Raw genomic sequence first — 12,311 nt, 5'->3', positions numbered from 1 at the left:
TTATAACACCAATAGGAAAGCCTGTCATGATAGAATGGAAAAGTGAGAAAAAGCAGAGTATTGATGACAACAATGTTAATAAAAATAATCACATCTTATTTGCTCTGTGCCAGGTACTGCTTTAAGTTATTTAGATATATTTATTTAACACAACAACTCTATGAGGCACGTACTATTATCATTTTCATGTAATAGAGTTAAGGAAACAAGGAGGTTCAGTCATGACCCTAAGGTCACACAGCTGTAATTGGTAGAGTCACACACCTGAAACCCAGGGGATTTGGTTCCACATTCCACGCTCTTTAAACTAAAGCTACTGAATGTCTCTTTGTAGACAGAAACCACTAGGGATGTCTGGGTGGCTCGGTTGGTTAAGCATCTGCTTCAGGTCAGGTCACGATCCCAGGGTCCTGGGATGGAGTACAGCATCGGGCTCCCCGCTCAGCCGGGAGCCTGCTTCTTCCTCTGCCTGCCACTCCCCTGCTCCCCTTGCTTATGTGCTCGCTCTATCTCACTGGCGTATAAATAAATAGAATCTTAAAAAGCAAACCAAAAAACTAGCAAAAACTCAAAAAAATTGCAACCCTATTTTGTTCCCAAGGTTACCAACTGAGCAGTGTTTCCATCATGTTACTGCCAATTGATATTCTGAAGCCATCTGCGCCAGCAAAGAATTTAGTTAAATTTGCTCTTTGCTTATGCTTTTAAATGCAGATGAATGGGGATTTCAGTAAAGTACAATGTATTAATGAGTTCAAATCGATGTTTGATTCTATCCTGTCTTTATCTACAGTCTGTCTCAAGAATTAAAGTGAAATATAGAGTTAGTCTATCTATCCTTTTTCTGTAGACTTAAAAAGATTGTTTCTTTTAAATATGTTCCAAGCTTATGTCACGTAATATTTTGCTTAGAAAACACACATTCAGTGTGTTTGTGTGTGTATTAATTTGGATTCACTTCTTAGGATTTCCCAGGATCACTTCCAGTTCCTCTAAGCATCAAGTACAGTTAGGAAAAGCTCAGCATGATGGAAAAAGAGATCTCTTTAGATCTATTTAGGAAAGACATCCCAAGTAAGTGTTCTTTGATTAAAAACAAAACACAGGTACACTTTAGAGCAAGGTCTATATTGAGATCCCTTCTGGGCTTTTATAAGTCATATTTTATTATAATATCTTTCTTCCCCAGCAGGAATTATATACAGTGACCAAGGAAATGATGAGCCAGAATAATGGCACAAAGGATCAAGGCAATTCACATCAATAGAAGGCATCCTATTTTCAAAGTAGGCAGAGTTCACCTTTTCAATGAGTCAGTTCTAACGAATGTTTTCTTTCTTTCTGATTTCAGAAAAAATGATTTTACTTTAATGGACAAGCAGAGTTACTGTTAATATAGGCATATTAATATAATGTATAATTAATATACATTATTATATTATATTATATTATTATATATTATATATATATAATATATATATTATATTATATTATATTATATATTATATTATATTAATATAATGTATAATTAATATAATGTATAATGCCTATACAATCTGACAACAGATTCTTTCACCAGTGTTTAACGATACTTTTATGTATGAAATTGAAAAGGTATTAAGTTTGCTTGATTTCAAAATGCACAATCAGCATTTCCTATTTTTTTTTTTAGAACTGACCGGAAAAAGTCTTTTTTTTTTTTTTTTTTTTTTTCGGAAAAAGTCTTTTAATCCTAATTAACCATCCTCCATTTACTTTGGCCTCTGTTTAAGTTGGGAGTGAGAGGAAAACATCTACAGGGTACAGACAGTATTCCTAGTTTGTGAAACCTGCTTCTTTTTTGCTATTCAATGCCAAAAGAAAAAATTTAATTTGATTTTCAAAAGGAATCTCCCAGAAGCAAATATAAGAACTAAACTACTATTTGCTCTTATAAAAAAATTATTTAAGTTTGGTAAGTTAGATGATGGTGATGCTTTGAATTTGGGGGAAAGAAGGAAAGAGAAGTTTTAAATAAATCTAAGCATTTTTGTTATTATTTACTCAAAAGGATGAAGATTTTTCAACAACAGACAGATAGTGAAGTACCAAATACAGACATCCACTAAAGATAAAAATCAGGGTAGGTAACAGTTTGCTTATTCTTCTTGAGAGTGCTTAATAAATGCATAATCTTAAGGTAACTTTTCTTTTTTTTTTTTGAGGATTTATTTTTTTCTCATTTTTTAAAAATTTAAATTCAATTAATTAACATACAATGTATTATTAGTTTCAAGGAGAGGTCAGTGATTCACCAGTCTTATATAATACCCAGTGCTGATTACAACACATGCTCTCCTTTCTTTTGTTCTTCGTATTTAGGCAAATTCATCTCTTGGATAACTCTAAGTGTATTTATTACCAGCAGTCACTTGTGCCTGCCTAAAAGTATGAACAACAATAAACTCAGCAGAAGGGTTGGAGCCAATGAAATGCTGTTTTATCCTAGGTAATCACATTATATTCATCTTTGCAACCACAGCAGCAAAGCTTAGACCATAGTTGAATTCCCTATTTCCACACTTATAATTTAACACCTAGATTTACAAACTCTTCGCTTGTGAATATAATATATAACTTAACCTCCTATCCCACACTACATGGCATGGAATTTCCCAGGAGTGTTATGTGCTCTCCCAAGGGCACTGTGTTTCCTTTCCTCAAACTGTCAAATGGTTAGTAAGCAGCTATGGATAGGAGAGAGCAAAGTTCCACATGGACTACATCTTTGTGAAAATACAGATTCTCAAACAGCTAACCAAGTAGCCCATATTGACTTTCTAGCAACTGAAGATAAACAGGCCTGTCCCCAGATTGAAGGCAAATATGTTACTGCCCCCAGCTCATTTGCCCTTTTGGTGGTATTACTGACTTAAAAGTAAACACAGCCATCTAGTATGACCCAGGTGTGTATACCTACAATACTGGAACAGCAGTTGTGGCAGTGTATGAGTGACAGAATCCAGAGAAGGAAGTCAGGGCTCAAGAAGAGATTTTGAAAGCTTAGATGATTATTTTTGCAAATTACTATAAGACTGTCTCGTTATCTTATAATTACATTTCATTGAGTGATTCTATTTATTTATTCCTGTACCTGGTAAATCAGAGAAGAGAAGAATGCACTCATTAAAGCCATTAGCCAAAAGCCGGTCCCGTAGCTGCTGGAGAATTGCTACTCCAATACAGAATGGGAAAGAGGAATTCCCAAGGAGTAAGGTATCCCAGAGGTGGAAAATTTTGTGCAGTGGAAATACATCTGTAATACAACAACATATAAATACATTAATTACAATAAAAAAACAAAATAACAGAAATTAAAACAATAACAAGTTGTTTTACTAGACATGGCAAATGCCTTATGGTCAAAACTGTTTAAGAACACATAGTACCAAACTGTTTTTAGAAAATGTTTATAAATGCTATTTTTGGTTTGGTTTCATAAAATGTTTATATAATTCTTTTTATACAATATTTATTGTTTCCTAAGGCATCTTTAAAAATTGATAATCAGATTGGTCAAATAGATGACATTTTCTAACCTCTACCATCAATCCTGGTATAGTTGTTCCATCCATTATATTTCTTCCTGGAATTTTCTTGTTATACTATTTTCACAAGTTTACTTACCTAGATGAAATTTATTCTTATTTTAGATTGAGTGCTATTACATTTTCATTATGCATTCTAAATAATTGCTTTATTAAATTCCCATAAAAAGTTTGTCCCATTTTTTGCAACTTTATTTTTTTACATTTAATGATAGTGCAGCTATCTTTTCAGACTAATGCATATAGACCTACTCTAACTATGGTATTCCATATATCATTTGTATGCATTTAAGCATAATGTCCTCCATATTAATATCTGCAATTGATTAAACTATTACACATCCACATAATCTGCTTAATTTCTAGAGGAATTCTAGGTTTAGAAATAGCAAAAATATTAGTTACTAGAGGAGCTCTAAAAATTGAGTCTCATTTGGTTTGTAAAAGTTGCCGTCCCAAAAACTCTATATAAATACTATAGTTATTGTTAATTTCTTTTTCAATAGAGGACAGAGATTGTATGGATGTCATGACATGTCAGATAGGCATCCTATGCATCACTATGCAACACTCATCCTTTGCAATACTCTTTTTGATATTCACCCTCAAAACAATTCACATTTCTCCCTACCCAACTCTATCACATTAGAATTACATACGGATGCTTATATAAATATATCTTTTAATATAACTATAGCTATAATATACCAGGAAAAAATGGAACTGTCCTTTTACTAATACGATATTGAAAGAAAAGGGAAAATGATACTTACGAGTAAACATGGTGAGAAACCAAGGGATGGCATAGAGCTATGGGTGGAAGAGGACAGGGGTGCCAGGGATGGATAAAAAAGAAAAAAAATATAATTCAATGATTATCAATAGCTGAATGGTAAAAAATATTCGATGCTTTGGCCTACCCCACTGATTAAAATATGAGTGAATGTTGATAATTATAATTATTACCACAAATACTCTTTTAAATAATATTATCTCTTACAAATGCTGCAGATAACACTTCTGCCAAGGATTATTCCACAGAATGTCTTCATTTCATCAAAGAAAATACTCAAGACAATGTCTAACCCAAACACAATACTAGCAAGCCAATTCCAAGGGTGTACTTTCAGATTGTACAAAAACATTTCTGGGATTTCAATGGTCCTTATCAGTGTGAAGTTACCCTTAGTATTTTTGAGAATTGATAAGATGGTATTTGAAAAATGTCCAAAATGTCTTACAAAAAGCTGCTATGAAGCATATGCTTTCTATAACCACTCTCTAAATTAATACGAAGTTTCATAACAAACTAAAAGTAATAAGATCTAGAAATGAAATAATTTGGGTCAATAATTTGGGTCTATAGCTGAGTGACAAATTTATTTTCCTAAGTTTACTGCCTAGGATGAAAATAAATACACACACACGTACACATACTTTCAATTAATTTTTTGACATTTTGAAAGTTAGAAATCACTCCTAATTTCTAAAAATAGAGTAAAATCACCTTTGTCAGTATAGTATCAAAAATCAGTAATAATTTATAGAAAAATATGAAAAAGCTCTAGTTTTATTTTACTTTCTGTATGAATGCTGTCTACCATTAGATAAAGATTTCTGCACTACCTATAGGGTTTAAATAAATATTCTTTCAGTACCTATCATTTACGATTTTATCAGTAGAGTTGCATACGTCTTTGCATAGCACACGACTGAATATTTATGCTATTAAAATGCTGGTCAAGAATCCTAGGTATAATTATACACTACATCAAAAATCTAAGTACTGTATGTGGAATAAAACTCATTGCTCTCCACAAGATCATTTATATACATTGACACAGAGAGAGTTCTTTCAAGTGACATTATAAAAGGAAAAACTGAAGAGTACCAAGGTATGTGACTTCACTGTAAAGAATATGGATTGTAGAAAACAAAATACAACAAAATTAAATATTAGTTTCATTATTATTGTTTATCTTTTCTTTCTTTAAAGGACATGACATAAATTAAATTATAATACCTCTATCCTCCTGATCAAAACCAATTATTTGCCATTGGGAATCTTAACTGAATTACTTCAGCAACACGCTAGTTATCTGTTTTCCCACATAGGGAAGAGGGTATCATTGTATGAGGAATCTACACAAAGTAGGGAAGGAATCACTTCAAAAGATCAGAGGGAAAACTTGCCAGGCTCACACAAAGCCAGGAAAAGTTCATCTTACCACCAGTCAGAATAAAGAAACAAATTAATAAACAAACAAAAAACCTGTAATAAACAAGTAATTCGGTAGAGTACTCAAAAGAGAATATTGCCTTAGTAATATTAGCAAAATTATGGTCCCAAATTATGCTGTTATGGTCTTATTTAATAAACTGTAAAAGCAAGCTTTGAAAGGATCAAATTATTTAAATGTTAGTTAGCTACATCCCAAAATAAAGCTCAAGAATATTTATAAGAACATATAAATATCCAATATTCAACAAGGTAAAATTCACAATGACTGGGACCTAATAAAAAATAAATACTGATAGTAAAAAGTAGCAGAAAAAAGTGATCCATAATGAAGAGAAAAATAATTCAATCAAAACACACACAGAACTGATATAAATGTTTGTAATACCAGGCAATGATGTTAAGATACTTTTTATAATGGTATTTCATATGTTCAAAAAGTTAAGGATATTTATATTAAGGAGAGACATGGCAGATAAAAAAAATCAAACTTTTAGAGATGAAAAGTACAATGTTTGAGATAAACATATACATACTGGATGGGATTAAGAGCAGATCAGACACTGCAGATGAAAAAATTAGTAAACTTGAAAACCTCGAAATAAAAAGTACCCAAAATGAAACCAAATCAGGAAAAAAAGGACCGGGGGAAAAAAAAAAGCCCTAAGCATCAGTGAGCAACTCCAATCAGCTAAATATATATGTAATTAGAGATATGAAAAGAGAGAGAGAAAAGATGAGGGAACAGAAAAAAATATTTCAAGAAACAATAGCTCGAACATTTTTCAAATTTGATGAAAACTATTAGCTAATAGATCCAATAATCTCAAGATCCCCCTAAAAAGAACCATGAAGAAAACCACATCAACGCACATCATATTCAAATTTCTCAAAATCAGTGGTAAAGAGAAAAATCTTACACCGTAACTAGAGAAAACACACACACACACACACAGACACACACACACACACACACACAAACACACACACACTATGTAAGAGTATCAATTGAGAAGGTTCTTCTCAAAAAATATTTTCTTGTCAGTGCCCACCAAATGACAGTGTAGTAACATTTTTAAAGTATAAACATTTTAAAGTATTAAAAAAATCTGACTATGTAGAATTGTATGCTCAGCAAAAATCTCTTTCAAAGACAAAAGGTAAAATAAGGACTCTTCCACACATACACGAACTGAAAAAGTTGATCACTACCAGAAATGCCAAAGAAGTCTTTCAGGCAGAAGGGAAATGATACCAGAGGGAAACCTAGATCTAGAGAAAATGAACAGATACAGGAACTGTAAATGGTGTATGTGGTTGAATATAAGACTTTATTAAAAAATATTTAAAATAGTTGGCTCTTTAAAGCAAAAATGTAATTTATTGTGGGGTTTATAATATATGTAGAAATAAAATTTAGGAAACTATAACATAAACACTGGGAGGGGAAAATGGAAGTACATACTATCTCTGAAGTGATATAATATTACTTGAAAGCAAACTGTGGAAAGTTAAAGAATTATAATATAAACCAGAATTTCTTAACTTCACCACTATTCCCATTTTAGGTTAGATAACTTTTGGTTGGGAATGTCCTTTGCATTTTCAGATAATGCAGCAATCCAGCCTCCACTCACTAGATCCCAGTAGCATTCGCCCAGTTTCATCAAAAATGTCTTCAGACATTGCCAAAAATCCTCTGGGAGGCAAAACTGTCTGTTTGAGGACCACTGTATCAATCCTAAGGAAACCAATTAGAAAACACAACAGAGTCATAGCTAATAGAAGACAGAGTAAGGGAGAACTCACTCTCTGCCTGACAGACAGGAAATAGCAGTGAATAAAACATAGCCCCAGCCTGTAAGGAATTCACTGTTCATTACATATTCTCTCAATTCATTTCATTTAGGTTCTTATCTCCACCTCACTACCAAAACTGTTCTTATCTTTGTCATAAAAGATTTGCACATTGCTAAATCTATAGCCAATTCTATTCTCAATTCCTTTTTACCAATCATCAGGGTCTGCCAGTTAACAACTCTTCCCTTCTCAACCAGCCTCTCCCATTTGACTTCCAAGATCACATTCATCTCCTTTTCTTCTCACCTTTTTGACTGTTGCTCCATCTCCTTTGCTGGTTCTTCTTCATCTCCCTGACTTAAATATTGGTGTGCCCTATTTTCAGTCCTTGGACTTTTCCTCTTTTCTACTTTTCTCCAAATGATTATATAGTGTGAGGACTCTCCCATTTTTGTAGCTCCATCCCAGACCTCTACCCTGAATTCCAAACCCACATGTCTAAACCCACATGCCAGCTTGACATTTCCACTTGTGTGTCTAACAGATATACATTTAACATATCCCAAACTGAACTCCTGAGACTACTTCAAAAATCTGTGCCTCCAAGCATAGTCTTCCAAATCTCAGTGAAGAGCAACTCTGTTCTAATTGCCCAGGTAAAAAATTCTGGAATCATTCTTAACTTCTCTTTCTCCTACACTGTACATCTATCATCAGCAATCCTGCTGGCTCTACCTTCAAAATTTATCCAGAATGTAAAAACTGCTTACCACCCCTACCACGAATTTCCCGATTCAAGCTACTCTTGCCTAGATTATTACAATAGTGCATGATTAACTTTTTAAATTCCATCTTTGTTCCTCCTTGGGTTTCTCTTATCCTAACAGCCGAATGATCTTGTTAAAATGTCTAAATCAGAACATGGCATTCCTTTGGTCAACAGTATCCAGTTGCTTTCCACCACTGTAAAAGTTTAAGTCAAAACTATGCAGTCTGGTTTGATGTAAAACCTGGTCCTCTTTGACTCTCATCTTCTTGTTCATCAAGTTCCTGTCACATGGGTCTCCTGGCTGCTTCTCCGACATCCCTGACTGACATGCTTATACCTCAGAGCTTTAGCACTTGCTGTTGCTTCTGCTTCGATTGCTCTTTCACTCAGTTCCTTAAGGCATTTATGTAAAAGTCACTTTTCTCATGAGGCTTTCCCTGACTTCCTTCCTTTCTCCTTTCTTTCTCTCTTCCCTTCCCATCCCTTCCCTTCGTCCTTTTCTGTTCTCCTTCCTTCTTCCCTCCCTTCCTTCTTTCTGTCCCCACTTCCTTTTTCTCCTCTCTCTCTCCCCCTCGAGTTTTAAATTCCAGTTTACAGTGTTATATTAGTTTCTGGTGTACAATACAGTGATTCAGCACGTCCATACATCACTGGGTGTTCATCACAAGTGTGCTCCTTAATCCCTTAACCCCCAACCCATCCCCCCAACTCCCTTGTCTGACTATGTTATTTAAAAATTCACTTTCTTCTTCATCTGAGCACTTCACATTCATGTCCCTACTTTAGTTTTTTTTTTCTCTTTAGTACTTACCACTACCCAACATATCACACAGTATATTTATCTTTTTTATTATCTATCCCCCACTAGAATATGAATTTAATGAGGGCAGAGATTTTGCCCGTTTTTTTTTTTTTTTTCCCATTGACATACCTACAGCCTAGGAAAATGGCACTCAAATATTTGCTGAAAGAAAGAATAAAATATATAATGAGAATAACTGAAAGGGATAGATTAAAAGATCCAAATATGAGATTATATACTTTCTTGAGAAGTTTTCAATAAATATGAAATAATAAGAGAATGAGCAAATCTTCTTTGATAACAATTACAAAAAGAGTTATTAGAAATAAGTGAAATGAAGCATATTCTAATAATATTGAAAAGTAAAAATTCAAGTTGAAAACATTTCTTTAATATATAACAACTCCTAAGTGCTCACCAGCACCAGTCACCTCTTACCAACTAAATCCAGGCAAATAAGTAGGTAATATATTCTGTGAAATGGTAGTACCTGTTATTTATTCTTTCTTTATTTCTTCCTTCTAAAATTTTAACTGACATCTTGATCTTAAGTAATTTCTTAGGATATTGGTACATCTTCATAATATAGTCTAATACATGAGAAAGACAGCAGTATAACATAATTTTGAATACTAGGCTAGTTCAGATTTTATTTAAAAAAATAAATAATGAAATATTTCATTTCAAATACTAAAAATATACAAAATTAGTTTTATTAGGTTAGAGATATTATTCTCTCTTCCTGATTAAAGATGGAAACTGAAACCCAATGGAAAAAACAAACAAACAAACATGCTTTAGCTATTTCCTCCAGATCATTAAATTATTTTGCTCTGTTTGGCCTAGTGGTAGTCTACTTAAGAGTCAGCTGAGTAAATACTGCCCCCTAGCTACATCAAGAAAGAACAGTGATATTTAGCATTTCAGGACATCTTTCCAAATGGTTTGGTAATATCAAAATTACAAATATCAATAGGAAAAACAAAGGTCGGAAGCTCACTACCTTGATTTTAAAAAGTAGAAAATTATGGCCTAAATAACTGTAAATTTACACAAATGTAAAAGCTTAAAAAAAGGAAATATTTCTTATAAACTCTGGATGAATCTTTTTGTCAAATGTGTATTTATTTACATATTACATATTCTCTCTTTATTAATATTAATAACAATAAAATTGTTATTTTCATTATCATAGTGTATGTAATATAATTGTTATTATAAAAGGGAATCCTTTTAGTTGACTTTCTTAATCTACCTTCTTATGAGCATATAGGGTACTTTCTGTTTGCCTCAAGTAAGAAGTATGTTTACATTTAAGTTACCTCTATAAAATACACATTGACCATTAGTCATGCCTCATACTGACTCTGCATTAGGGAAATAAATATCCACCCACTCACAAAAGAATGCTTAAGAACTAACAGGTTTTTGGTGGTGATTTTGTTTAGCAGGGATAGAGACTCTCACATATTTTCTTGATACTTTAGACTTAGTGATCTCTTTATACCTTTATGATAGTTGTGAAGATTAGTTAATGGACCTAAAACACCTGGCAGAGAATGTATCAGACATCAGTATAGGAATTACAATGATCATTCTTAATAACAGTCCAGAAACTCTTGTAATAAAAAATGTATTTTAAGAACCCAAAGGGCTGAGGTCTCACAAAGCCATCTAACTAAAGATTCACACACTCTGGAATAAGGAGTGCAGGAGTGGAAGGTAAGGAGAAGGAACTCTAAGCACTGGGAATTGTACATGTTTTACAGGTTGGGGTAGATTCAATAAAGGCGAAGCATAACCTAAGAAGGCTAAAGTATTTACCCTCCTGCTGGCTTGCAGAATCAACATTCCTCAGTCCCATGACACCTACTCTGAGTAAAAAAATATGTCAAATTTCCTTACATTAGTTCTGTTTCTTTTACTTTACAAATTCTCCATCCTTTATTTTGTCTATGTCTGACTTATTATCATCCTCTTAGCTACATATAGTATAACAAAGGTTGCTACAAAAGAAAATATTTGAAAATCAAGAAAATGCTCTATAAGACTTAACCGTTGTATTATGCCACTCATGTTCAAAAGACCATCATCTCCTTCAATGATGAATACAATGATGCTTTATGTTAAATCAGAGTAAATTCAGTAAAACAGGAAATTCAGTGGAATGGGAAAGGGTTTCACATGAACAACAAAAAATATATAGTAAAAGCAAAAGCAGTACTAAACAGCTCTCCTTCTTTAGCAGTACTCCCCATTTTTTATTTTTTAGAATTGTGGGGAAATACCTTATACTTCTAAGAACAAAACCCACCTTCACTTCCATAACTGCCTTTATGGAATAATAATCCAGAGATGAAAATTATAAATCTATTAAGATAACAGAGTGATTCACAGAGCAACTCTTTAGGATATTTTAAATAGAAAAAAAAATTACATTCTGGTATTTTTGTAAACCAGTAATCTTTAAGCAAAAGACTGTTCTAAAATAAAGCAACCAGTATTACTGCCTTCTTATACAGGAAAACAACTGTGCTAGGTACTGTGGCAGATCCAAAGAAATGTAAACACTTGGCTCATATATATGAAAAGATAGATGAAATAAAGTAGTATGGAACATGGTGCTATTGAATCAATACCATTTGACTCCTTGCTAGGGTATGAAGTCAAACTTAAATTTCCAGGATATGTATTCCCTGTTCTCTGACAATAAGAAAATTTTACCTATATCCAAATCATCTGACATTCTTTGACAGATTATTGATGGTGGATTCCCTCAATGATAATGCAAGTTTACTTATTTATTTTTAACTATTATGATAATTTGTTTGGTTTGAGGCTTGAAACTTCCTAAGAATCCAAATCTTTTTTCTCTATCTAACATGTGCTCACACTGCATCATCACCATTTTTTATAAAGCATTTTCATAGATTTCAACTTTTTTTTTTTAATTTCTTTTCAGCGTAACAGTATTCACTGTTTAGATTTCAACTTATTTAAGGCTCACAAGAGTCCTGTGGCTAGTCAAGGTAGACATCATTTATTTTTTCTAATTTACTAATCAGCCACCTGAGGCTCAAGTGAGTCACTATGCCAAAATCACAGGTATATAAC

The 12,311-nt window shown here is 33.0% G+C and overlaps 1 protein-coding gene across 2 annotated transcripts in view; it reads right to left on the bottom strand.

Moving 5' to 3' along the window:
* TBCK (TBC1 domain containing kinase) overlaps window positions 1-12,311 on the bottom strand; it is a 214,400-nt gene that overhangs the window by 92,901 nt on the left and 109,188 nt on the right. For both annotated transcript variants that reach the window (XM_045998022.1, XM_045998021.1), the window contains exons 21-22: window positions 4,361-4,397; window positions 3,134-3,295 (exon numbers count right to left, since the gene is read on the bottom strand). In XM_045998022.1, the coding sequence (XP_045853978.1) occupies window positions 3,134-3,295; window positions 4,361-4,397 (199 nt within the window). The remainder of the gene's footprint in view (window positions 1-3,133; window positions 3,296-4,360; window positions 4,398-12,311) is intronic.

The sequence above is a fragment of the Meles meles genome, chromosome 2 (assembly GCF_922984935.1).
Source record: "Meles meles chromosome 2, mMelMel3.1 paternal haplotype, whole genome shotgun sequence".
NCBI lineage: Eukaryota > Metazoa > Chordata > Mammalia > Carnivora > Mustelidae > Meles > Meles meles.
The sequence above is the reverse complement of the archived record's forward strand: the minus strand, read 5'-3'. Positions and strand labels throughout refer to the sequence as shown.